General features: G+C 43.4%; 1 protein-coding gene across 1 annotated transcript in view; it reads right to left on the minus strand.

Moving 5' to 3' along the window:
- Nucleotides 1–2,078: 2,078 nt before the first annotated feature.
- Nucleotides 2,079–25,380, minus strand: part of FASN (fatty acid synthase) — a 34,868-nt gene continuing 11,566 nt past the window's right edge. Inside the window, exons 12-42 of the mRNA XM_074160027.1 lie at nt 24,877–25,011; nt 24,408–24,611; nt 22,683–22,798; nt 22,043–22,218; nt 21,517–21,708; nt 21,151–21,231; nt 20,871–21,056; nt 20,422–20,601; nt 19,997–20,200; nt 18,535–18,845; nt 18,001–18,390; nt 15,884–16,048; nt 15,566–15,684; nt 15,306–15,460; nt 14,785–14,988; nt 13,837–13,987; nt 13,140–13,318; nt 12,482–12,601; nt 12,213–12,335; nt 11,201–11,424; nt 10,723–10,924; nt 9,526–9,677; nt 8,931–9,022; nt 8,632–8,783; nt 8,105–8,347; nt 6,141–6,329; nt 5,420–5,647; nt 4,689–4,909; nt 4,018–4,116; nt 3,634–3,885; nt 2,079–2,216 (exon numbers count right to left, since the gene is read on the minus strand). Of these exons, the coding sequence (XP_074016128.1) occupies nt 2,079–2,216; nt 3,634–3,885; nt 4,018–4,116; nt 4,689–4,909; nt 5,420–5,647; nt 6,141–6,329; nt 8,105–8,347; nt 8,632–8,783; nt 8,931–9,022; nt 9,526–9,677; nt 10,723–10,924; nt 11,201–11,424; nt 12,213–12,335; nt 12,482–12,601; nt 13,140–13,318; nt 13,837–13,987; nt 14,785–14,988; nt 15,306–15,460; nt 15,566–15,684; nt 15,884–16,048; nt 18,001–18,390; nt 18,535–18,845; nt 19,997–20,200; nt 20,422–20,601; nt 20,871–21,056; nt 21,151–21,231; nt 21,517–21,708; nt 22,043–22,218; nt 22,683–22,798; nt 24,408–24,611; nt 24,877–25,011 (5,583 nt within the window). The remainder of the gene's footprint in view (nt 2,217–3,633; nt 3,886–4,017; nt 4,117–4,688; nt 4,910–5,419; nt 5,648–6,140; nt 6,330–8,104; nt 8,348–8,631; nt 8,784–8,930; nt 9,023–9,525; nt 9,678–10,722; nt 10,925–11,200; nt 11,425–12,212; nt 12,336–12,481; nt 12,602–13,139; nt 13,319–13,836; nt 13,988–14,784; nt 14,989–15,305; nt 15,461–15,565; nt 15,685–15,883; nt 16,049–18,000; nt 18,391–18,534; nt 18,846–19,996; nt 20,201–20,421; nt 20,602–20,870; nt 21,057–21,150; nt 21,232–21,516; nt 21,709–22,042; nt 22,219–22,682; nt 22,799–24,407; nt 24,612–24,876; nt 25,012–25,380) is intronic.

The following is a 25,380-nucleotide window of genomic DNA, read 5'->3' on the forward strand; positions in this document are numbered from 1 at the left end:
TGAGGCAGTAGCATTAATAGCTTGTCCAAAACCACAACAGTGGAGCCAGAATTAGAATTTGAGATGTCAGTCTTGTGGGTGTATCTAAGGTACCAAAATCATGGCAACAAGAAGCCATGCTCCAGAATAATAAGTGTTCTTTATTATTGTTATTATTTCTACAGACTCCAAATCAGATATGCCAGCAGCAGTTTTCGCTTTATACCAAGAAATAAGAGATTCCAGGTGAGACACAGAATTAAGAAGTGGCGGTAGAGAATGAGACAAAAAGCCAACCAGTGATCAATTCTGTTTAATACTAGGAAAGCCAACAAGAAAAAGACACTCTTCAGACCAAAAAGTATTAAAAAAAAGAAAAAAGAAAAAGAAAAAAGAACAAGACTTATTTTGGAGATGCTTTAAGCTGACATTATGTTGGTTTTATTTCAGATTTCACAAAAGAAATATGTTATAAAACTAAAACCAGTTAACCCAGCCACTATCAACAGAGGGTGGTATAGGCAAAAGACACTAGGTCAGAACCTGTAGTGAAGAGCCACCCATTCCTGTCACTGGAATGCTCCTGTACTAAACAGGACACTTCACTGGGGGATGAAGATGGAGGGAACTGGGGTTTCACAGCAGTTCTGAGAGGCACAATGGCTCCTCCTATTTGGTGCTTTGCTGCTACCCAGGTCTCCTCTGTATCATAAGTGTAGCAAGGATTTACTGATTTCGGAAAGGACAGATCCGGCATAGCAAAGGCAAGAAACTTTTAATTGAATTTTATGCAAGTTTCCCTTAAAAAGGTACTATACCTTAAAATCATACCATCAAACTGATTACTTAGCTAACTTATGTGGGATCTCCAGTCTCATTACTGAGAGGAAAATGAATACACAAGGCTTAAGCAAGCCCTGTGCCAAATAAAACACGGGCTTTGGGCAGATGCTTGTATGTTTGCCTGAGCTTTGGTTATGGGAGAGCAGGGGTAGGAGGATTTGTTCAGTTATCGTTGAAGAATTCTATTTCCTGCCCCGTTCCAAATGTCTGGTTGGGTGCTGAGCCTGGAGGTGGGAGGGAATAAAGGTAAAGCAATAGTCTTAATGCTTTACTAAGGTCCTGATCCAGCAGAGCACAGAACCTTGCACAAATATAAACAAAGTACCTGCCTAGGGACATCTTTGCCCGTTTTTATGACGCCCAAGTTAAGGCTGTTCAATACACAGTGGCGTCTGTCAAACCATCCCTTCCTCTCCCCCTCTCCTCAAAAGAGTGGGTGATGGCAAGAACCCTCCCTTCTGCCTTCTCTTTTCTGAGCAGGGCAGGGCAGTGGGAGAAAGAGGAAAAAGGAAAAAAAAAACCCACAACACAACCAAAGGAAACCAGACTGTTCCAAAGATGCACTTTGGTTTAACAAATGGGCAAATTCCCCTTGTAGAATAAACCTTCCCCTCCAAAAAGGGATGTTTCTTTTCTGCTATAACCCACGATAAATTAAAACCAAGTTAAGTCGTCTCTGGTTTGACACAATAAATACTTAGAATATATCAAATTAAAAAAATATAGTTACAAAAGCCTCATGGAATCCTCTTTCTGACCTAACTACAGACAGATTCTTCACAGACAAAAGGTATCTCCGAAATCAGCTGCAGCTCCCCTCCCTGCTCACTGGGCTTGGTCAACAAGTGCTATCACATACCCTTTGGAATACTGTTAAGACAAAACAATATAGAGCACAAGAAATCTACTCCTAAATTTGTTTTTCATACTGCCAAGGGTGTAGGAAGCAACCATCAGTGGGGAACCCTCATAGATGTGCACAGTGACAGAGTCACAGCACTAGAGTAACACGGACAGGGATACGAGGGGAAAATAGAGCCTAGGGAGGGAAGGAGGAGAGAGAACCCATAAAAGTTGGGAAAGGAAAAGATGAGCAAGAAAGAGAGAAAGAGACCAATCAAGTTCAGCTGGACTTCCCAGTTCTGGCAGCAGAGTGGATGAGATGTTGAACAACAGGAAGAGTTCCTTGGGGTCTGTCATAACAGGGAATGTTGTTGGCATTTTCTTCACCATTGACAGTAAGTAAGCAGAAGTAGTTAACCCTCTCGGACACTGACACGTGGCTCTGCCAGTGAGCTGTGGATGATCCCAATAATTGACTCAACGCCATCTCCCTCCAATAAGGTGCGGTGATCCCCTTCAATAACATGGACAGATACCTTCCCATCACATACCTGCAGAGATACAAAAAAGAGAAAAACTTTATATTCACAATTCACAACCAGCTGGTCACATAGACTAACAAACCCAAAACAGCTAAGTTACTCATAGGTTGCACCACTGTCTCTATCAAACTCAGCTGAAATCGGCACCACGTTTCCATAGATCAGCTGCAAGGCACTGTTTGGAACCAGTGTTTTAAAGCATGATACTTTGACAGCCTGGCAGCTGATCCGCTCAGATGTAAGCTAGGCAGGAAGTCAACCAACCTGATACTAACGGAACAATTTACAGCATCACAGAATGGTTAGAGTTGGACCTTAGAGATCGAGCTCCAACCCCCCTGCCCTGGGCAGGGACACCTCCACTAGAGCAGGTTGCTCAAAGCCCCATCCAGCCTGGCCTTAAACACTTCCAGGGATGGGGCAGCCACAGCTTCCCTGGGCAACCTGTTCCAGTGCCTCACCACCCTCACAGTAAAGAATTTCCTCCTAATATCTAATCTAAATCTCCCCTCTTCCAATTTAAAACCATTACCCCTTATCCTGTTACTACACTTCCTGACAAGAGTCCCTCTCCAATTTACCTACAGTATCAGAGAATGAATGATAAAGTAGCCACTTCCAAGCCCTTAAGAAAACCAAATTACCCTCCCCTTCACCTAATCCTTCTCCCACCACCATGAATCTTCCTTTAAGGTCCTTATGTAGCTTTCAGAACATAAAAGTTAACATTTGTTATTGATTCCAAGCTAAGTTAGAAGTCTGAAGGGATAGGAGATGCCAGAAGCAGGAAGCTAATTCTGAAAACCACTTCCTTTTCCCTGGTTCCTGTACCATAACGTAAGACACTTATCCCTTTTACATGGCCAGAGGCTAAATAACAGTGACCCTATCTGGATTACAGGCTGAAAACCTAAGTTTAAGCCCACAGGAAACCCACATACTAACCTCATAGTGGTCCACAAAAGCTAACTAAGAAAAAGCCACCTTTATTGTCAGCAGGCTGAAGGCTGCTCTTCAAAGTCTGCCCCCATGTAGTGGACAAATTTGAGGGGCCCTCAGTGATAAAAGGAGACTAGAAGTTACTTCTGTCAAGTTACTCTCCTTCGACATCTTTATTACCTAAAGTCTACCTAAAGAGCTGCAAGAATTAGCTACAGAAAACACTTACTATCCAACACAGAGGCTAGACTTTCTGGTCCTCACTACCCTGAGAAACTGCCCAGAACCTATCAACTCATTCACTTTGGAGGACTTCTAATTCTTCTTAGAGCACAATAGCTGGAGAATAATAATTTCTTTCAGGTTGATTTCCTGAAAGAAAATTCAGGAAGTTTCATCCCTTCTATCTCAGAAGAGAGTGTGCTTTTCTTTTGCTCCCCCAAATATCAGGAGAACCTCAACAGTCACCAGTGGGCCTCAGACTGACCTCTGAGAGTCTGTAGTCTCCACCCAGACCTTCTTCATATTCACTGTGAGACTTCGCCCGCATCAGTGTCACATTCCCATGATACTTGGACTCTGGTATATACTTGTCAGCAGCCTTCAGTTTATGGTAAAAGGAAGCAGCAGCAAATCTGAGTGCTTCACGATTGATGTTTGTATGAATCTGAGTTATCAGGTCTGCAGCAGCATTCACACGAGCCTCCAGATCTTTCAGGGGCAGAAGAACCTCCAGCAGCTGGAAAATATTAACATTTTTCCCCCCATTAGTCTCAATATCTGAGAACCCATCTGCGTGAAGAAACCCACACCCCTCCTGCACAACATAAAGAGATACTTAAAAAAAAAACCCAAACCACCCAAACATTACCTTATTGTATTCAATGCCTGTAAACTGCTGGACGAAGGCACACAATGCTTCAGTCTCCAATGCAGCCTCATTTCCTTGGGACAGCTTAGCTCTGTAGCTCTGGAAAAAGAGAAGAACAGAATGCAAACATGAGAGTGATGTGCCCGATCTTGAATGTCAGATAAAAACCAATTATAGAACAAAGGGCTTTGAACTGGGGGGGCAGGGGCGGGGGGGGGGGGGGAAGATAGACTGAAGCTTGAGGTGGGGGATGAAGATCCCTCGAGGACAGATTAGAAAGCAAGTCTACAGGTGGCAATTGCCAAGAGCCTTATATTCTCTGCAAAGTACAATGAATGGAAAGGAAGGCTTAAGCAAAGGTACCCCACACGAAAATCTCATCTTGCAGGCTCCAGGATCTTCCAGAAGACATACTAATACCATTATTTACCATGGCAAGAGCAACAACACGTGTCCCAGCCCTCTCCAGTTAATGAAGACCACCCCCCCATATGCTTCTACCCTTCAGCCATCCCTAATCACCCAATGTCTACAGCTGTCTCCCAACTCCCCTGCCAAGAAGAGTCTGTCAGCTTTTCAGATGGCTCATATCTCAAAATAGCAAGCTCCAAGAACATGGGCCCCGATTGACACAGGACAGTCCCCAGACAGGTTTTCTTTGTATCTCTTACCTGAGTGTATGCAGCCACAAAGGAATGAGACCCATCAAAGAGGAATAGACTGTTAAGTGCCTGGGAAGCATTTTGTTGTGCTTGCAGTTGGGAGCACATTTCAAAGGCTACACAGGCACCAAAGGAATATCCAGCAATGCGGTAAGGTCCTTCAGGCTGTATCTGCTTCATACAGTCAATGTAATACGCTGCCAGGCTCTGTATGCTGTCCAAGGGAGCAGCTAGAACATAGAGAAGAGAGTTAGAAACAGACTCTGGTAAAAAGACACTAGCAGAGACAATTACGTTTTCACAAGCTCAGAAAGAACCATGTTGGAAACATCCAGGTTATTTTGAAGTTTCTAAATTATGGTTTGCAACCTGTATTTCGGACAAGGAATAGTGATGTTCCTGCTTTCCAAAGACAGGTAGAACAGCATACTTTGTTTTCATCTGCAAGCTTATCTGCTGGCAGGGACTTGATCAACATCCAGTTGTTCCATTTTCCCATACATAAACTCTTCAATCTAACCTAGTACTGTCCTTGTTACCTGGGAATGTTTGACACAACTCTATGCAGACTATAGATAGGTACTGACACTTGATTCTCCACATTTAAGAGTCTAGAAACAAAGCTCTATATCTCTATATGAGATATATATCACACATCATTGCCGTATCATTCTGTGATATGGCAACTAAAATTCAGAATGTTACATTTACAAAATCAAGATGCTGAAGAACTGAGATACCTTTTGTGCACTGGAGCCCATAGCAGGGGATGTGAAGTCTGGAGGCAAGAGTGTTGAAAACTGCAATGGATCCTTCAATGGGGTGAATGAGGAAGAGAGGCCGCTCCGTGCTCTGAACATCATTGAGACGGGTGATCGTTGGCCCTTCTGGGTTCACCAGCAAGTTGTTCAAATCTAGTTTTGGAGGTTCACCCGGGCCTGTCTTTGTCACCTGGGATGGCTTCAACTCTTTGAAGGGAAGCACACCAGACAAACACAATTAGATTCAGGATCAGTCTTGTCACGTAGCTGTAGTGCTAAAGGAGAATCCCAGGGCTGCTCTGGATTAGCCCACTGGCCCACTAAATCATCAGGGCACAGACATAGGGATCTTCCTACTGTCAGTTGCTCTGCAGCAACTGCATATGCTTTTACCCTATAGTAAGCATGACATTACATTGTTTATTCCCCAGACAGGTAAAAGCTCTCAAATTATGTCTTGCACACAGCTGCATGAGAGTACCCACGCAGGCAGACACGAGCCAGGCAAGAAAGCAGTTTTCATGTTCCTTCTGATGGGCCTGACCCAGTGGTCAATGCTTTTCAGTGACATGTCCTTTTAGCTATAAGCCTCTATCAAATCATGAAATGAGGTTATGTCACTAGAGACAAAAGCAACACATTGGGAGCTTAATTGTTTGGACTCAGGAGAGTTGTAGCAACCCCAATCCAGACACTATACCCTCTGCTGTCCCGGACTTGGAAGAAAGTTCACGGAGTTTGTTGATTGTAAGGAGTCGAATCTCCCTCATGGTCATTACGATGTCATAGTCTCTCTCCAGCGTCTGGCGCACCTCCACACCCATCAGGGAGTCCAAGCCCAAGTCTGCCAAGGAGCTCTCAGCATTCAGACTACTCACATCACGGACACCTGAAGAAAAAACAGCACATTAACAAAAGACCGATTTCTTTTCAGTTCTAGGCCTCTCTGACAGTCTTCTCATCTTCCTTCTTTCTCCTAAACCCTGAATAAACTGCAGCTACAGAGAATTACCTTTGAGGACCATCAATGCTTTCACAAATCACCCCTTCTACAACTCGTATCTGGTCGTATGGGAATCTAGTCTTTAGAGCACGTTAAGTGTGCACAGCTTTATGATAGGGGATACATCGGTCTCAGCTAAATAACTGTGACCGTTGTCACTTCAGCTCTAGACCAAGTTCAGAACAGTCAGCAAGTGTAATTTCACATACTGGAGGCTCTAACTGAAACTGCAGTCCTAGACATAACGTAACTAATCCTCAGCTACAACATGAGATTAAACAGTTATCAGTGTCAATGATGGCTGATTGCAGCACTTGATGTCTATCACAGCAGAGGAGGTGGCAAGTCATCTAGTCTTCATCACCTCTTCCCCTTCAATTTTCACACTGCTCAAGTCTCCCACCCTTTCCTTACCTGTAAGAGACTTCTCATACTAACACTTGCATCTACAGCTCTTCCTCCCCTCCTCCACCTTATGCTGCCCCCTGTTGCCACCCTCCCCACCAGTAGGCTTCTTACTAGCTTCTCCCTTTGTCTTCTTCCCATGTTCCCTCCTTCCAAACTAACTCTACAGCTGGCACAATTTCCCAGACACTTCCCTATGACTTTTAAAAGCCAAGTCTGTTCTCCAAGGTCAGATCTGCTGTCAGTTACTGTACACAATTCCTTAGCTCATGAGACTGTCTTTAATTTATCAGTACCTCTTCTGGTAGAAAACAGAGTACACACTTCAGTCTGCAAAATGGGCAACTGAAGTGGGACATAGTAGAGTTGCCAGAGGTTATTCACTTTCAACACAAGAACGGGGACACAATGGTAAAAGGAAGCAGGTTCAAGACAGACAGGAGGACACGGCACTTCTTGTAACGTATAGTTAAGCTACGGTTACTAGATGTTCATATGGGATGACAGAGCTGATAAAAGAATACACTATCAGTTAGTCACTAAGTACATAAAAGCTACTTTTTGTGGCATGGGCACATCCCAAGGTGAACACTTCAAAACTGGAATAGTACCCAGAAAGTCAGTCATGTATTTGCCCTATTACGTGCTGTCCCAGAATTTTCCTTTTTGGGGCTGTTCCTATTGTCCTGTTAGGACAAGGGGAAACAGCCTCCAGTTGCACCAGGGGAGGTTTAGGATGGTTATTAGGAAAGATTTCTTCACAGAAAGTGTTATCAAGCATTGGAACAGGGAAGTGGTTGAATCACCATCCCTGGAGGTATTTAAAAGACAGGCAGACCTAGATGCGGTGCTGAGGGACACGGTTTAGTGGTGGCTTTGGTAGTGTTGTGTTAATGGTTGAACTTGATGATCTTAAAAGTCCCTTCCAACCTAGGCAATTTTACGATGCCATTGATTCTCTATGTGGAGAAAGGCACCAGTCCACTCTAAACAAGACCCAAGAAACTGAAGTATGTGTGCGCGTGTATGCGAATCCACTAAGGGAGAAAAGCCCACACTGAAGAAAAGAAATTGATTATTGGAGAGAAGGAGCAGTGCAAAGGAAAAAAACCCAAGCAAATAGTCCCATACTACCATCACACCCACACCACAAGAATCAGGAGATGCTGAACAGAGCACCTACAGCAGCACCACTGCTTTCCAAAAGCATTGGGATGGTAGACACTGCCCAGCAGTGCTTGTCCGACAGCACTTACCCAGGATGTGAGCAACAGCTTCTACAAGATCCCGTTGACTGCCTCCTTCAGTTTTCACAGAGGCCTTCTCTGCTAGGACAAAACTGGACATGACAGGATGAGGCTGATTCAGGAAGACATCGAGGACCTCCAGGCATGAGCTGATTTGCTGGGGAACAGTTCCCCCAACCACAATGTCATTGTTTCCCATTGTCCTCAGAAGGATACCCACATCACCAATGGCTCCCCATTGGATTGCCAGGCCTGGAAGAGAAATCAGAAGAACGAACATACTATGAAACTAACTAAAGCACATGGCAGCAACAAAGAGTTTAAAAACCAACTAGACAACGGCCTCCATTTCCTTTGAACTGTTAAACGGTCAGTGTTCATTCACACATGAATGACTCAGGGTAACGGCCAGGAGAGGAAACAGCCTTCAACGTTCATTATCATTCCAGAGAAGTGCACAAGTTTCTGGTGAGCCGATTCTCCTCTGGATATTTGATGGGATAGATTATTCTGCACCATGAGTAAAGTCATCTTACCTGGCAGTCCATCGTGATGTCTCTGCTCACAGATACGCTCCATGGTAGAATTGGCAAAGCCATAATTACTTTGCCCAGCATTTCCTCTTCCACAGCTTACAGAGGAGAACACAACAAAATAGTCCAGGTCTGGACACTTCTTACGAGTCACCCTTGGAGCAGAGCAGGAGAGAGAAACCCCATCAGAAAAACCTGCTATGTGTTACCGTAGAAGGCTAGCATGAGACTAAAACTGCTAAGTTTGGTCAGCTTTGTGACCATAAAAGCAGAAGGGACAAATCTGAACTACAGACACTTACCAATCCAAATGAATGGTGCCTGAATACTTGGGCTTGTTAACCTCCATGAATAATTCCGGAGTCTGATTTTCAATCATGCCATCTCTAAGGACCTATCGGGGAGGGAGAGAAGAAAAAAAAAAAGAATAAAAAGGTGCAGTTTCAGAATCTCCAGTTTCTCCATTTAAATCTGCCATATGGTTTGAGACATGAAAGGATATCACTACACAATGCATTTTTGTCACTTTACAGTACAGACATATCCTGAATGTCCTGAAATATGACAAATGGCTTTGTCAAGGCTGGTGTTTTGGTTTTTTTCCATTATTACCACTGCAGCCTTCAACTGGCAAGTTCTGTATGGGATTTTTCTTGTCCCCAGGGGTCTCTGACAACATTCATCTTATCCCAGAACTTAGCCTGCTGGCCAAATAATGCTGCTTCCCGGGTGAAGGGGCCAGAACCGTAAGCCTTTAGTCACCAGGTAAGGCCAAAGCAGAGTGTCCTTTGAAACACAGAGACACAATCTAAAACTGTGTGAAGCCTGACTGCCCTCCATAAAAAACCCACTTGCACAGCTGCTGTCTTTTACAAGTCTTAAGTCTTTGTCACTTACCACAGCCAAATTAAAGATGCCTCCAACTGGGCCAAGCTGCAAAGCTTCTTCTATCAGTTTCTGTGTTCCTTCTAGTGTTCCAATATCACTGGTAGATACCAACACTTGGATTCCCAGTGCTTTCCACTCTTCAACACATTTAGCCTGATAGCCTACAAAAAAATAAAGGTGAACAGCGCCTGTGATGAAGCATTCAAACCAGGCAGCTTTAGTTAACCTGTTCCTTATGCTTTTCTGACTAGATAGTGACTGAGTAGGGATTGATTCAGCTTCAAGGTTTTTTTCCCAATTTTCCTCTTGTGTAGTAGATACTAATCACTTGAGATTAAGAAATATTTTAAATAGATCAAAGTGGAAAAGAGAGTTGGGAGAATGTTAAGGTGGGGGTGGCGGGAGAAGAAAACGTACAACAGTGAAGGGAAATCAACATGAATTTGGATACCGAGACAGGAAAGAATGACTAGATTAGAGCAAGGCAACACATTGTAGTAGCACAACCAGAACTTGAGAAGTAGAAGTATTTCATCTACGTGTTTGCACAAGTGGTGCAACTGCAAGCTTGCAAATAGAAAGAAGAAATCTATAGAGGCAGAAAAGATTTGTTACAGCTGAATTTGTATAAGGGAACACTGAAGACTACCACTGATAAATCTCAATGCTGCAAATGGAATCAAACTAATGGCTTAAAACTGAGTAGAAATGCTTACTGATGTTATCAGATAGTAGGGCTCATCTGTAAAGACGAGCTATCTGAAGGAGCACAGAAGCATCCCCACATATAACCTGAAGAACAGAGTATCTTTAACCAAGGAGTTTATAGGCCTTTCCTGGTGGCATGTGATCCACCACGCTACAGCCACCGCCCAAGTCGGTGAGGTGGCTGGATACAGACTTTGCAGAGGGGGTAAAAGTAAAGCTGCAGAAAAAATTCTGGGTAAGACAGAAAACGGGTTGATAGAATTAGGAACTACAAAGAACAGGAAAGACATAGTTGGAAGAGAGGTCTAGTTAAAAGATACTTCCTCCTTTAGAATAAAGAAAAAGCTTGTTTGAAGTGAGAGAGTATATACAAGAGGAAAGAAAAGAGATCAAGACATTATTATTTGCTGGCAGGACACTTAAAAACGGAAAGAAACTGCAACATGAGGGCTACTGAAAGGCAGTCATGTTCCCTGTTCCTTTACGGCTTTTGCTTACCAGTTCGTATGCCAGAACGAGATGTCAGTATAAGCTTCTGTGCTCCTCTCTCAACCAGCCACTGTGCCAACTCAAGCCCAAACCCTCCTAGGCCCCCTGTGATGATGTAAGACTTGGTAGGTGGACAGGAGGTTCGGGAGATAGCAGAGACTTTAACTGGCTCAGGCCTTCTTAAAGGTTGTTCCTTTTCCTCTTCTTGGACCTTTCCCCCACAAAGAAAAAAAAAAGAAAAAGAGTAGTTAAGATTAGATACACAATGCATTTCTTAATTTTTCCACTCTGTGCTCCTTCAAGCACTGAGAATCAACCCTTTAGACTCAGAGTAACAGGCTTGACAGTTACACACATTACAGCGTCAGCAGTAAAAACAGTAACTTTGTGCTGTCCCAGTTATACTTATTGGGTATTTTGATCCAGTTGAAAGTCACCCACAGAAGATGACAGATGCATCAGAGAATCAAAGTCATTATCTCATTACCTTGATCATTACTTTGCCAATGTGTTTTCCTTGTGCCATGAACCTGAAGGCAGCTTCTACCTCTTCTTTGCTGAAGACTGTACTCCTCAGGGGCTTTACTACACCATCTTTTATGCCTTTTGTCAGCAACTGCGATACTAATTCCCACTCTTGGTTTTCACCCTCAAAGATTGAATCTAGTAGGATCCCATGAAATGCCACATTCTTGAGGAAGAGAGCCATTCCTAGAAAGAGCAGTTTGGTTATCACCTGATGCTGCTGACATTTCAGAACAGTTTATCTTCTGCTTCAGAAACACTTCTGGGTAGGTCAGCAGTGTAAGAGCAAGGAGTAAAGCAGGCAGTAGTTGCTAGAATTCTACAATTTTCAAACTCAGACAGTTAGACTAGATGATCATTGCAGGTCCCTTCAACTGGAACTATCATATTCTACTCAAAATGGCATAAATATTTACCACAACAACAAATCAAGGTTCTACGTAGTTATCTGAAAAATTCCAATTACTTTCTACAAATGATCAAGTTTATCCAGAACAGAGGGCAAAACTGGTACTTGTATAGTTATGAAGTTCATTTGTTAAGTTTCATACTGCACTCATCTATTACAAATGGGTATGTTACACCCCAAAAAGTTTATAAGTCAAGTCCAACAGATCTATGGATCTACAAGCTAACAGACAGTGGTAAACAGTGTGATGTGAAATGAATCCTGATTCTTACTACCTCCCTGTCCAAACACTTTGTAGGCAGCATGTCTTACGTTGACTTTAAAGAAAAACTTTGAGGAAGATAACTTAATTATTTTGCATGTTTTATGCAGGCTTCCTGAAAATGCTGAGTACCATGCTTCTCCAAGAAGGTATTTGTTGAAAAGACTACAGAAATCATTAGTGACAAAAGCAAAACAAGTATCCCACCTAAAAGCTTTTCTAAATTTGAAAATTAGTCTGTGTTAAGGTAGCAGCTTGTGCTTGCTTAAAGCTAACAATGTATTCCCCAACGCCCCATCTTACCAAGCTGACTGTTGTTAGACAGATCAAATTTGCCTATTTCCAAAAAGCGCCCATGTCGAGCAAGACAACGCAGACTGGCTTGGAGCTTCTCTTCTGCCAAGGAATTTAACACGAGGTTGACACCTGCAATGAAAGAAGAAACTATTTAATAAACTCAGCTCTGCTGAGAGCCTAAACCTGTTTTCTAGTGACTCACGTTGTCTTTAGAAAGTGCAACTGTGTAATGTGGCACAGCTGACAAAAGAAGGAAAAGTATTCCTTGAACTTACCTTTTCCATTGGTAACTCGCAGTATGTGTTGCTCAAAGGTAGTATTTCGGGAGCTGGCAAAGCTATTAGCATCCAGTTGTGGGAATCTTGCTTGGAGATACTCGCGTTTCTCAGCAGAGCCTTGAAGTAGAAGACAGGTTGAGTGATGCCAGTATGCTTACATTCATATTTTTTTTTTTCTTAATGATGAAACAGCCCATTTTCATCTTTTCCCAAGGACTGCAAGTACCATCAAGCACTTGCTTCAGAGCTCTCAGGGTGTCAAAGGTTGTCTATTGTTACTGCTCATTTATGAGACAGAACAAGGACCGGAGACAGACAAAGCCTGACAATGGATAGACATTCCTTGATCACATTACCGAATTGAAAGTGAAGAAGCCTCGATTCTCTTCCATACTTTTGATTATCTGCCTCTGTACACTATATAAATTTGTCTGTGCTGTGCAAGTTTCTAGCGTATAGTCAGTAGCTTTATCTATCATGTATTCTGTTCCGAGTCTAGAAATTAGATCAATGTCACATGAGATTATACTGGGGGGAAAAGTATACACATAAATATGTATTTTTATATATACACACATGCACACCAACACACAGACACACTTCCTCTATTTATTGTATATTCCCCCCCCCCAAACATTGGGCTCTCAGCACTCACCTACAGTAGCAAAGACACGGCAGCCCATGCTCAGGGCAATAGCAATGGCTGCTTGGCCCACACCTCCTGAGCCAGAGTGAATAAGGATGCTCTCACCCTTCTTCATACCACCTCGGACCACCAAGGCATAATAAGCAGTGGCATAAACAACAGGCACTGAAGCTGCTTCTTCCAGGGTCCTTAGGAGCAAAGTAAAAGAGGGAAGAGATCCTCAGCCTTGAAAAACACTACTAGATTCTCCCGATGAAGTTTGCTTTACTGCAATGGAAAGGTTAAACTGTCCCAACAGACCAACAAGTATAAATTGTTCTCAATCATACATGAGACTGGCACAGCTGCCAAGCACAGCCAAGAGTTTCATCCCTCCGCAAAAATATTTTAGTAACTAACCAGTAACATAACCAACACCAAGCATACTTTAGTGTATTCAGCATACACCGAAACACATGGAGCTAGGAGCCCAAGAAAGAGATGAGAACTTCGTGCAAGCCACTGTGCAAAAACCAGCGCTCAACTGCCGCAGTGAATCTCAGCCAAATCCTACAGCTGCTCAGGAGACGATAGCCCTGTTCCCGCTTCCCAGAAGGGAATGTACCCTCCGTGCAGTCCTCTGGCCTGATCAGGGCTGTCACTAGCCTCAGGCAGGAAGGCAAATCATAACCACACACACAAACCAGAAAAACAGAAGTTGACCTACCAGTTTTTAGGCACCTCCCACAGAAACTTCTTCTCACAGTCTACCACTGTAGCCAGCCCCTTCGCTGGCAGCAGTCCCATCACCCTCCTTCCGGACAGGTCCCGTCCCGAGAACTCCATGCCCAGCATGCACTGCTGCAGAGCCCAGTTACCTGGAAGAAGGTAAACATTATTTACAAAGGAAACTTCTCTTCTAAAATCCCTTGGTTAATAATTTACTACAACGGTAGTCCCTGAAGGCTGAAACTCTTAAGAACAGGTGTAACAGAAAAGGAACTTGTTCTCATTAAATCTTACTCTCTATCCTTGATGAAATTGCTTTAGTTTCCAGTTTTCATCTGAAATTTCACACAAACATCCTGTTTCAGAGGCAATTTTGTTCCTCTTTGGAAAAAAACCAAAACACGATACATAAGCTAAAAAGGATGATAACATCAAAACCAGCTTTACTGCAAAACCTTAATTTTTGCAAACACCCATTTTAGGCAGAGACTAATCTCAGTCATGAAGGGAAACCCAGCCCTAGTCAAGTTGCCCATAAGAATCTCCAGATGCACTTTTTACATGGGTGTGTCCCCTCCTTTCAATAGAGCTTTAAAACCATTCAATAGCCATTACATTAATTCTTAATTCCCTATGAGGGAAGATATTATAACCTCCATTTTGCAGACAGGAGATTACTTCACCTTGCATTTTTTCCCCCTCCCCTAAAAGCAGAGCACGTCCAGTAGCGTGGCAGCACGAAACATCAACATTCTCACCTTGGTGTGCACCTTGCCCATCCCTGGAACCTCCATTAAGTTGTTTCACCTCATGCTTGCTATCTATGCAATATGGCTAGTAATGGTTCCTCACAGCAAGGCTAACGTAGCTAATATTCAGGAGATTATGAGAATAAATCCTAGGACAGAACATAAATATATTTTCTTCTAGTGTAATTTAAACTCACCAGGGATAGCATCTGGAGAAAGCTTTCCTGTCGCCAGCATAATGTCCCGGAAATTGAGAGATGCATAATAGACTTTGCAGAGCTGAACATCGGGATTAGTCGCACGGAAGTGTCGAAGCGGGGAGACAATCCAACGAAGAGAAGAGAGGTCTCCACGCGTCAACACATTTACGTAGGCATATTCTGTCAGCTCCTGAGGTTGCGCTGCAGAAGGAACAATAAGAACTTTACACAGGAATGTACTTTCCAGAGTAAATTCCTTGTGTAATTGCTACCTCCTCCTCTGTTTGCTCTCCAGAAAGCCCCTTCTTACCATGCAATTCTACCCATGCCCCAAATAGCTCATCCCTCCTCCTGGCACCAGAAGATGCTACTGTTCACTCTGAGTCAGAGCAGAAGAATTCCAAATTACCCATTAAAAACTAAGAAATAATTGTAGGAATAACAGCTACTAATTTTCTATTCGAAGTCCATTCAGCCTCAAGGCCCTGCAAGTGATCCTCAGACCTCAAAGGAGTTACCTTGCTGCAACGGGAGATGCCTGAAGGAGCCCCACTTTCCATCACGATACACGTTCATCACTAGATCCCTCTGAACAATCTTCTGCATCTCCAGGGAAGAGAGACTTGTGGGTGGGACAGCTGATGAAGGGTTCAAGTTGGAAACAAACACACACCTAGAAGCCAAGATTTGGCATTTTGTTTGTTTTGCTGTAGGCTTGAAAAGAGCCTAACAAAAAAAAAGTCATCTCCAGCTGTGACTCAAGGCCACACTTAGGTACCTGATTCTGTGACCTTCTGCTTCAAGGCGAAGGCAGTTCACCATTCCCAAAACTCCCGAGTTTCCACAACTGGTGGCAGTCAACCACACAGGCTGTTCTGATGAGTCAGCCAAGATCTCCTGCAGGACAAACGCCACACTGTTTTACTGGGAACCACACAGGAAACAGCCCTCGTATCCTTAATCAAGGCAGAGATGAGTAACTTCTACTTTAAGAAAAGTAACTGAACACACACACTTCTTTTAACACTGCTAAATCTCTCATTTAGAAAGTGTAATGATTGAGAAATTCAGATATCTAGGACACGGGAATTCTCACCTTTAAGGATTCAACCCACTTAAAATGGGTCTCATCTATTGGCAGAAAAACGGGTGTTTTGTTAGGGACTTGCCGGCGACACAAGAAAATAACAGAGCCAAAGAACGATTTCTTCATGGCAACCAGATTCAGTGAGGCTTTGCTGAATAAGCTCTCCCACTCTGCCTGTCAAATCAGGTAAAACAACAGTTAACAGGAAAGTCAAAAGTCAATTAAAAATACAAGTCACATCTACGCTTCACGTTGAGTCTCCTCAAAGACTGCTTCACCAGGAACAACAGGCCCTGTCCAAATTTTCTTGCTTTGCTTGAAAATTTGCATCTGTTCTGCAGTGTCTCAGTACAAATACACGTTTGATTAATATAACAGTATTCTATCCATGTCTGGACTATTCCTTCTTCTCTGAAAGATCCTCAGAAAGCAGTAGTACAAGTACCTTGAAACCCTGGTTAGGGAACTAGTCTTACCACGCTACCAGGTGTGCAACAACCAGACCAGTGACCAAATCCCATAAGGTGCTAAAATGTGTATAAAATTTAATTCCAGCAGTAAAGCACACCTCTAAAGACGAGATCCCAACAGAGAAAATAACAGAACTGAAAATGCTGAGTTTAGATGTTACCAGTCTATGTCACATAAGCCCTGTCTGCAATAGAAAGAGTAAAGCAGGACAGAGGAAACATGAAAAACCAAGTCACCCCCCGCTTCAGCAGGGGCTGGGGAGAAGGAACCAACCACCAGCAGGAAAGAAGCTCCTGTACACGTAAGTTACATTGAAATAGCACTTCAGAACAACGAAAGAATGAAAATGCATGTATGGAATATCCAGAAACACCAAAGCTCTACTCTCTGAATGAAGTAAAGATTACTTCAGTCTCTGAGAAAAGCATCCATTTGCTTTTCATTTGCCAGGCACAATTTTTACAGCATGATCCCTTGTATCAAGGGCTAGGGACAGTGTCCCTGTCTAGAAAACTTTAAGATCTATGTTAAGCCCTGCCCACTCTCGCCTGCATAGTATAATTTCCTTTCGAAAAGGTGCATTCAACTTGCATGTATCATATCCAAGAGATTTGGTAATACCAGGCTACTGGCACTTACAACAGATGGAGGTTTTAAGTTATCACCTTCAGTAGCATCTCTCAGTTCTTTTTATCCCCCACTTCACTAGGTAAGATGCAAATCCTAAGAACTCACCCTTTCTTCTCAAATCTCCTTGAAAAGTCTTTGCAGAAAGTAAAGGGCTAGAATCCAAATACCACACTCCAGAATTACAAGCAAAAAAGTCAAACTATTAGAATTGCTACTCTCTAAAACAAGAGCTGAGAGGCTACAGCCACTCAAATCAGCAATAACACGTGTGTTCTGTAGAGGGGCAGTTCCCCCATTACTGCTTAGTCCAACGGCTGCCAAGAGAAAAGTACGTCCCAGTTCCCACCCTCACCCTGGCCACTCACTCTCCTCCTCTTGAGCCAGCTGGTATTGGTTCATCTGCGTGTTACACTGGTTTGCAGATATAAAGCAGACACCCTGCCCCCCAGCTCCCTACTTCCAAGGGCTTATTTTGCTCTATCTCATTACGGGATCAGATAAAGTGGGGAGGAAGGGAAGGAAGGAAAAAGTAAAAAAGAAAAGTACAAGAGAAAAGCCTTCCTTTCCAGGAGCACTTCAGTGTTAGAAGAACTGAACTAGGTTGTAAAGCGATATTCAAACAGAAGAGACACATTCTGATACTGAAGCATTTTAGGATGCTACAGTGATAAAGCTGTACCCTGCCCAACAATGCAGCAAGTATTTTTATTTTAGCTTGAAAGAAGTTGTCCTGGCCAGTGTTTTCATACAGATTATACAGATACACAAGTGACAATGAACAATTTTCAGTGCATTAAGGCGCTCCTGACTGAACTTTACTGAGTTCAGTCTGAGACAGAGTTTACTCTCCCAAAATGTGGAAACTCACAACTCTTCTGAAATAGTGTTTATTACATATTCCTGCAGAGGGCCTCAACGGAGAGTGATGTAAGTGATGCCCAATCTACATTCATCACAAGAGCACCTGCAAGCAGCAGACTCCAGACAACCCACTGAGGAAGTATTTTTCCTTCCAGGAGGCTTACCTCGCTCAGGAACCTGTGTTTCTGCTGTAGATCTGGACTGGTAAGGAAACTGACAGTTTCTCCAAGAGTCTGTCCTTTAAGAAGGGTGTGTATCAAAACAAACCCTCCTCCTTTTGTGGCAGCTGCCAGGTTAGAGAGAATTTCAGCAGTGTTCCCCAGAACACTTGTGGAACAGTTGTACACCACCAGGTCAACATTGGTCAGGTTTCCAGAGGGAGGGCTAGAGGGATCCCACTGGCTCAAGGAAACTCCAGCATCTTGTAGCTCTTTTTCTTTAGCTGAAAGAGTTTCCAGGATGGGGTCAGTGGCAACATAGTCCAACTGCAACAGGGGCTGAGTATTCAGAATACTTTTGACACGAGAGAACAGATGTCCACTTCCTGCAAGAGCCTGTGAGAAAAGAAGGGGAAGGAAAAGGAGAAACCAGAAGTTGAAACATGAATGATACCCAGAAATTTTAACTGTAACAATAAGATCGGTTTACTGGGAAGCCTGGAAACACCAGCTATGGTCCCACCCTGGGCTTCAGCTAACCTCTACTATCTTCATCCTGTGACTGGTCATGTTCTCCAATGCCACATCCAGGCAAGTCTTCAGCTCCACAGAATCTAGTAACCCATTGAGAAGAGGGTCATCCTGCAGGTGCATCCTCTCTCGAGTCACAATCTGTTCCAGCTCAGAACGGAGGTTTCCATTCAGATCCAGACGGCAGATTTCAGCAAGGATATGCTGAAGGCCCTTCTGCGTGGGTGAGGACTCTGCAGCAGACACTGCAGTCTCTAACCCAGGGATGACTAACTTGACCCCATGCTCTGCCACCTTAGCCTTTAAGTTCACGATTAGATCTATGGAATGGAACAGAAGAGAAATGAAACAGAGTCAGATTTCCCAAAGATTTTTCTTTTCCTTTGTTCCTACAGCATCTTACATCATTACCCTACACACAAAGATACAGTGCAGGCTCCTGTACATCCACATGATCACATATCTTGCAGCAGTTGCCACAAAGCTTACTTGTTTGGGGGCTGCAAGAGTCAAAAAACACCAAAATTATCCATGGCAAGACTGACAAAGACCCCAAAGAACAGAAAACCTCTGACACATTTAGGGAGATGGAGGGAAATTGTAAGTTTCCCACAGATAGTAAAATACCTTTTTGCATTAAAAGCAGATGAAAAATAGCTCATCCTGACTGAGATCAGAAACAGCATTACGAAAAATAAAATAAAAATCCCACTACAGCATAAGTAGAAGACTTTGGGAACAGTATTTGGACACTGCAGAAAAAAGAAAACTTTGAAATCTATCACCAAATCAAAGGATGTGTGAAGACACTTTACGCATATAGAATGACAAAACTGCTGTCTCAAGATATAGCAAGATTCATCACTAGAGTAAAAACTTCCAAAAAAGTAGTAATTTTTTTCCCTTTGATGAAAAGGCACCCAAAGTGATGAGCTGAGTGGACGTCTCCCCATCCAAAAAGCACTGTACTAGGCCACCAGTTTCACAATAGACTAAGCTACTCTGACTCTATTCTTGAAGCAAACACAAACTTTTTTTGGCATGCCTTACTAAACCCCTTTCCCTCAGTTTACCCGTCTTGGCAGTTCTTAGGGGAAAATAAAACAAGATAGAAGATCGAGGAAGTAGGATCTCCTGTTGGTTAGGCTGGATTTCTCCTTAAAGACGACAGTTTGTGCCCCTCTGCTTGCAGAGGGGGTTGTGCCATCTGACACGGCATTGACTGTTAATGAAGGGTAGATCCCCTTCCTGCCCTACCAGGCTTTACGCCTACCCACAGTCTAGAGATACCTCAGGCAGGAGCAGTTTTTAGCTTCTAGGAAGCGTACATACACAGGACTCCTGCCAAAGTCTTCTAGAGACCAACACTTTATTTGTTGAATGTTCTGAAGAATTATCAACAGCTTCTCTCAGACATTTCAGTCAGGCTGGAAGAGTCCCCTAGTGTGACACAAAACTAATCCCACACTACCTTTGCAGTGCTCCAGATAGGCATGAAGATGGGCACTGGAAGACAAACAGTTGCTCTCAGTATAGGGCACAAAGCAGAATTTTTCCAGGGTGGGAGGGATCCGTTCCTGTTGTCTTCGTGGTGCCACAGAAGCATGAAGACCATTGATCTGAACACCTCCTGCTTTGAGGCTATTAAGACAGTTGTCCGCAACAACATCAAGAACTGAAAGACAGGAAAGAAACGTAAGTTTGCATCAAACATTACAGATATTTTATTCAAGGTGATGAGATGAACTGTGCTATATCAGACTGTTACAGAAGCTGCAGCATAGCTTGCAGTCTAAGAGGGCCCCTTCAAGGTCTATCCTACTTCTTAGTAAGTCCCACATTCATCCACAGGACAGTCAAAGCAACTAGCGAAAGACCAAGCACGAGAGACATTACCTTCTCCGTTGTCCTGGCATTGGCTGACCTGCTCTTGATGCAGCACTGGGTCAATACACACCGAGCGAATCCTGGTGGGCAAGCGCAGGCTGCGCCCAGGCTCAGATAAGACTAATATGTGTAGCAGGGTGTCGAGGAAGGTCACCCAGTTCCCGTTCCACAGAACTTTCCCTGAGCTTGCTGCAGAAGAGGAAGAGTAAGCCTGACTGTGATTTTGTCATCCAGCAGATGCCATGTCACCACTTATCAAATGCAAAGTCTCCCTTGTAAACTCCAATAGTCAGTTCTACATTGGAGATAACTTCCCCAATGCTCTGTCAGAGCACTTGGTTGTTCTCCGTTACCACACAAAGTATAATTATCACATAAAGCACAGACAGGTGGACTGTTAATACTAATGGAATTAAAAGATCAAATATTTGTCATTGTTCTATAGAAAGTAAATTCACCTTCACTGTTGCATTCCAGAACACCCTGGAAAGTTGGTCCATAATTATATCCACGCAGATGCAGCTCTTGGTAGAGGTCTTCTTTCAAGAGCCTGGACTTCAAACTCACGTCTACTTTACTCTGAAAGCCCGCTAGCTGGTTATGGAAGTCCTTCAGAGCCATGCCTTCTAGGAGGGAAATCTTCCCTGATGGGCACAGTGGCAAAAAGAAGAATCGTCAGTGTCCATTAATAATGGATTTTAGCAGGATAATGCATATAGTTACACTTCTTTCACTTACCGCTCACAGCCAGATTCCCGTTCCCTGACACCTCAAAGCAGCGGGAAGCAGGCATGAGTCTTACTTCCAGCGGTACCGATCCTGCAAGAAACATTGAGGGAGTCAGGGCTGTGAGGTCATTCATTGCTACCATCCTCGAGCAGAGCTTTCTCTCTCGCCATCTCCAGACTCACTGCACACAACATGGAATAAAGATGACCTTGTTCTACTTGACTGGATGAGTTTACTTCTTTGTTCAGTCATATTGCACTCTTCTTTATAGTCTTTCTCCTGTGTTCCTCCCCACTTTCCCCTTGCATTTCTTTCCTCCCACTCCCTTCACCTTTATTACACAGTTCTGCAGTTGTACCAGCCCCCCTCACTCACCCTTTTTGGGAAGGATAGTTGCCTGATGAATTGTGACGTCCTCAAACACAACAGGCATTTGCTCCATGACCATGCCAAGAGACCGTGCCAGAGTCCGCCAAGCCAGCACCAGGTACCCAGTTGCAGGGTACAGGACTCTGCCATCAATGCAGTGACCAACCAAGTAGTGGTCAGGAGACTCAGGACTCACATCTGTCAGAGACCAAAGAGCAGAATAAAAATAACAAACATTCTAATAGAGAAGTCTTTTCCCTTCAGCATCTGCAAGAAGCTCTAGTGGTTTCCCCGAATAGCCTGCCTGGCAACATACAGCTCTTAAAGATACTGTGAGTCTGAATCAAAGCAGGTTCCTGCTCTGTTCATGTTCTTTCATCCCAATTCAGAAGCAGATCCAGTCTTTTTCTATCCAAAACAAACCTTAAGCTTCAAGGATGCTGCTTTGAGTATCCTTTTCCTAGTTTTATAGAAAGAAACGCGGTGGTAAAGCAGGAAAGAGACAAGAAAATCTCCAAACAGGCAAACACACCAATATTGTAGACTGAAGCAGACGCGGAGCCTTTGGAACCTGATGGAAAGTCTTCAGCTTTTGGAACATCCCATTCCTGGCTGTGGTCCCATTTGATGTATGGAGAAATAAGGGGTGTTCCCACTGGGACAGGGTATTGCACAGGTGGGAACAAGTTATTTCCAAGAACATTTATCCTAGGAAGACAAAAAGGATCAAGACAATGTGTGTGGGGTGAAGGGGGGGAAAAGAAAAAAAACAAATCCAAAGCTGACCATAATACTTAGAGGTCACACAGTAACTGGTCTTGGGCTCCATGTCTGAGACTTCTCCAGGAGTACCATAAACACTTACTGCAGCCAAATTTATAATTCTAACAGTCTACAAGATGCAAAGTTGATTTCCAAGAGCTAGTTCCAGGTCCCCAGGATGGGACTGCTCTTTAAAAGGCATCTTCCCAGCTCAAGCAGACTCTAACCCAAGGTAGTATTTCATAAATGAGCAGGTTAAATATTTAAAGCACAGACGTAACCCCCATTTTTTTTTTTCCGGGTTTGTTGAGATAGTATTTCAATCCTTCTGAAGATATGCATGCTAGAGAACAGGCTTGAATTCTCTCCTAACTGACACCCCACTCACCCTCCACCCTTAGTCTCCTTACCCAGTTAAATGAATCTTTCCAGTCTGTGTTAGGAAGAACTCCAAATTATTTTTGTGATCTTTCTTCATCAAAGGTAGAACGGTGCAAGTTGGTTTCAAAGTTCTCCTCAAGATAGCCTGGTCAAGTAGAGTCCATAAATCACTGGTGGAAGGCATTACTTACTACTTTGTCTCTGAGTTTCTTTCTATAAATCTCAAACCACTTCTGTTTCTGTGCCAAGAATCCTGTGCTAGTGCTAGAACGTACACCATTTTAACGGCAAGAGTAAGAGCAGCACAATACCCTTCCAGCAACCCAAGAAGTTGCATGTCTGGTAAAGCAGAACCTACGTAATATTCATAAAGCTCTGCCAAAACACAAATCTTCCTTTCCCAAGCAGATTGTCAAGTCGAAACAAAAGCTGCACTTCAAGAACTGCAAGATCACTCTCTCAAGCCTCCCACCCACACACACACACCACACAGCTTCAGGCCCTTGCTCCCAGCAGTAGCCCTTTTTAATCTGAAGCATCCTAGAGCATTTTCCAAGTGACAGCTATTAAATAAAAGAAGTGTAGCCTTGAACATCTGACCCAACTTGTATCTTCCTTCAATTTGATTCCAAAGTCTTTACATGGGGGAAGGAAGAGGGGAAGAGAAAACCAGAACACTCCCAAACCCAGCTGATGAAGCCTTTAGTCACTTGCATTAAAGAATTGTACAATGATTTTAACATGAAGTGTAAAATACTTTTTTATAGAGAAAAATATCCGTCTAATTTAAAAGCTCTCTGCTGATTCTTCCTTCAAGTCCCTTTTCAAAGCATAAATAAGACTAACATGACATAATAAATATGCACCAGATTGGTACTCAGAAGCACTGTATAACTATTAAACTTGATTCACAAGTAACTGATTCTTCTTAACGCTTTTCTCCTCTTGCATGCCACAGACCAAATAAAAACAACCAGTCCTCAAGCCTTAAGGGACAGGCACAAGACCCCAGCACTGATCTTGTGGAGCAAGTGCATCCTAATGCACCTCATGGTCTGCATTCTCTACTAGGTTGCTAATTCCACAAAGATTAATTCTTACAGGATGGGGAGAAGAGTAATGATCTGATCATTAGGGGAAAGGAGTTTATGACGAGAGAAAGCTCCTGTGGCCTCAGGCTACTTGGTCTAGGAGAAGAGGGGAAAACACCACTACCAGCCACCACCTTCTAAGACAAGAACCTCAAACCAAATCCAGCCTACAGATGGTGACAATAGATTTTGCACAGAGAATGCCTGTTAGTCTTGGATTTCTCTTCCCACCCCAATTTTTGCACACACTCTCCACTAGATCCAATGAAGTGCTTTTCTTGCTCATTGCACAGTTCAGAGAGCTGACTATCAGCTATCTGAAATGAATGGCAAAACGGCAATGAATAAAAGCAACAGCATGAAGGTCTGGATGAGGAAGTGGTAGTGTAACAGGATTTTTTTTTTAATTTATTTTTTAAATATTAACATACACCCCTCAATAAATAAAAAAAAGCCCAAACCAAGTAGAAGAAAAATAATCGCACCTCCCCCCCCAAAACCAATAAAATTCAAGAAAATGTTAAAGCTGGGAAAGACTTAAAAGTACTGGAGTGAGAAAGTGTTCTCAGAACTAGACGGAGGGGAGCAGCATTCTCTAGTCCTCAGACCCTCAACCTCCTTCCTGCAGCTGCATATCAATATACTGACAAACACACACAATACCTGTAAAAGAGCGTGTGGAGCAATCTCTACTACAACAGCGTTCTCTGGAACATGCTTCAGCCCTTCGTGGAACAGCACTGGACTCACTAGGTTGTTCACATGATACTCTGCAGAGGAATACCTAGCAACATCACTCTGCCACTGAGACTCGGGGATAGATGTACTGATCCATCGTGCCGAACGAGGTTTGGGGTGTGGAATGACCTACAGACAGACGAGGAAGAGGGACAGGAGGAAGAGTTACATCTCATCGATAACAGTAAGACAGGCAAAAGCAAGCAGCCCCTCCTTTTGGAACACCATTTTTCTCAGCTTGATTGCCCAGGATGTCCTTCTGCTTGAGGCCGTAGGACTCCAAACCTTAGACCTCTGTGAGACCTACATGCTCTCCAAAGATTTCCTTCTCCTCCTAAAGAAATGAACCCCTTTAAGCTCAACATCACCTTATACCATAGTTTGGCAATATTACCTTTTTCAGGGCACTGAGCAGCACTGGTGCAATAGACGCCATGTAATAGGAATGAAATGCGACTCCAGCACTGCGTACCTCCTTCGCAAACACACCATCCTTCTTCAGTTCGTCTACAAACTCACTCACAGCATCCTAAGAAGAGGAATATAAGTGAACTAAAAGTAATAGCTCACAATGTATTTGGGATCTGTATGAGTCACTCCCCCCATGCCCTTCATCGCTTGCCACTTAAGGGGAGCCATATCTGGGATGAGGTTATTGCCCTTCTCAGTCTCATAATTTAACACTCATCATGTCCATGGCTATAAACTATTCTGTGTAAGAGACCTTTTATTACTAGCTTACTGAGGCATTAATATAACTTCCTTTCATAGAACACTTGAGCGTTTAAGCTCATACAGAGCACCGTGTCCCCTCCCACCACTTTAATCCAGCTCCCCTTTGCAAGCAGCTGAGCGTTAACTCAGCTTCAAGCTTTCTTCAAACCAGAATTTGTGGGTC

The sequence above is a fragment of the Numenius arquata genome, chromosome 17, assembly GCF_964106895.1.
Source record: "Numenius arquata chromosome 17, bNumArq3.hap1.1, whole genome shotgun sequence".
Lineage (NCBI taxonomy): Eukaryota > Metazoa > Chordata > Aves > Charadriiformes > Scolopacidae > Numenius > Numenius arquata.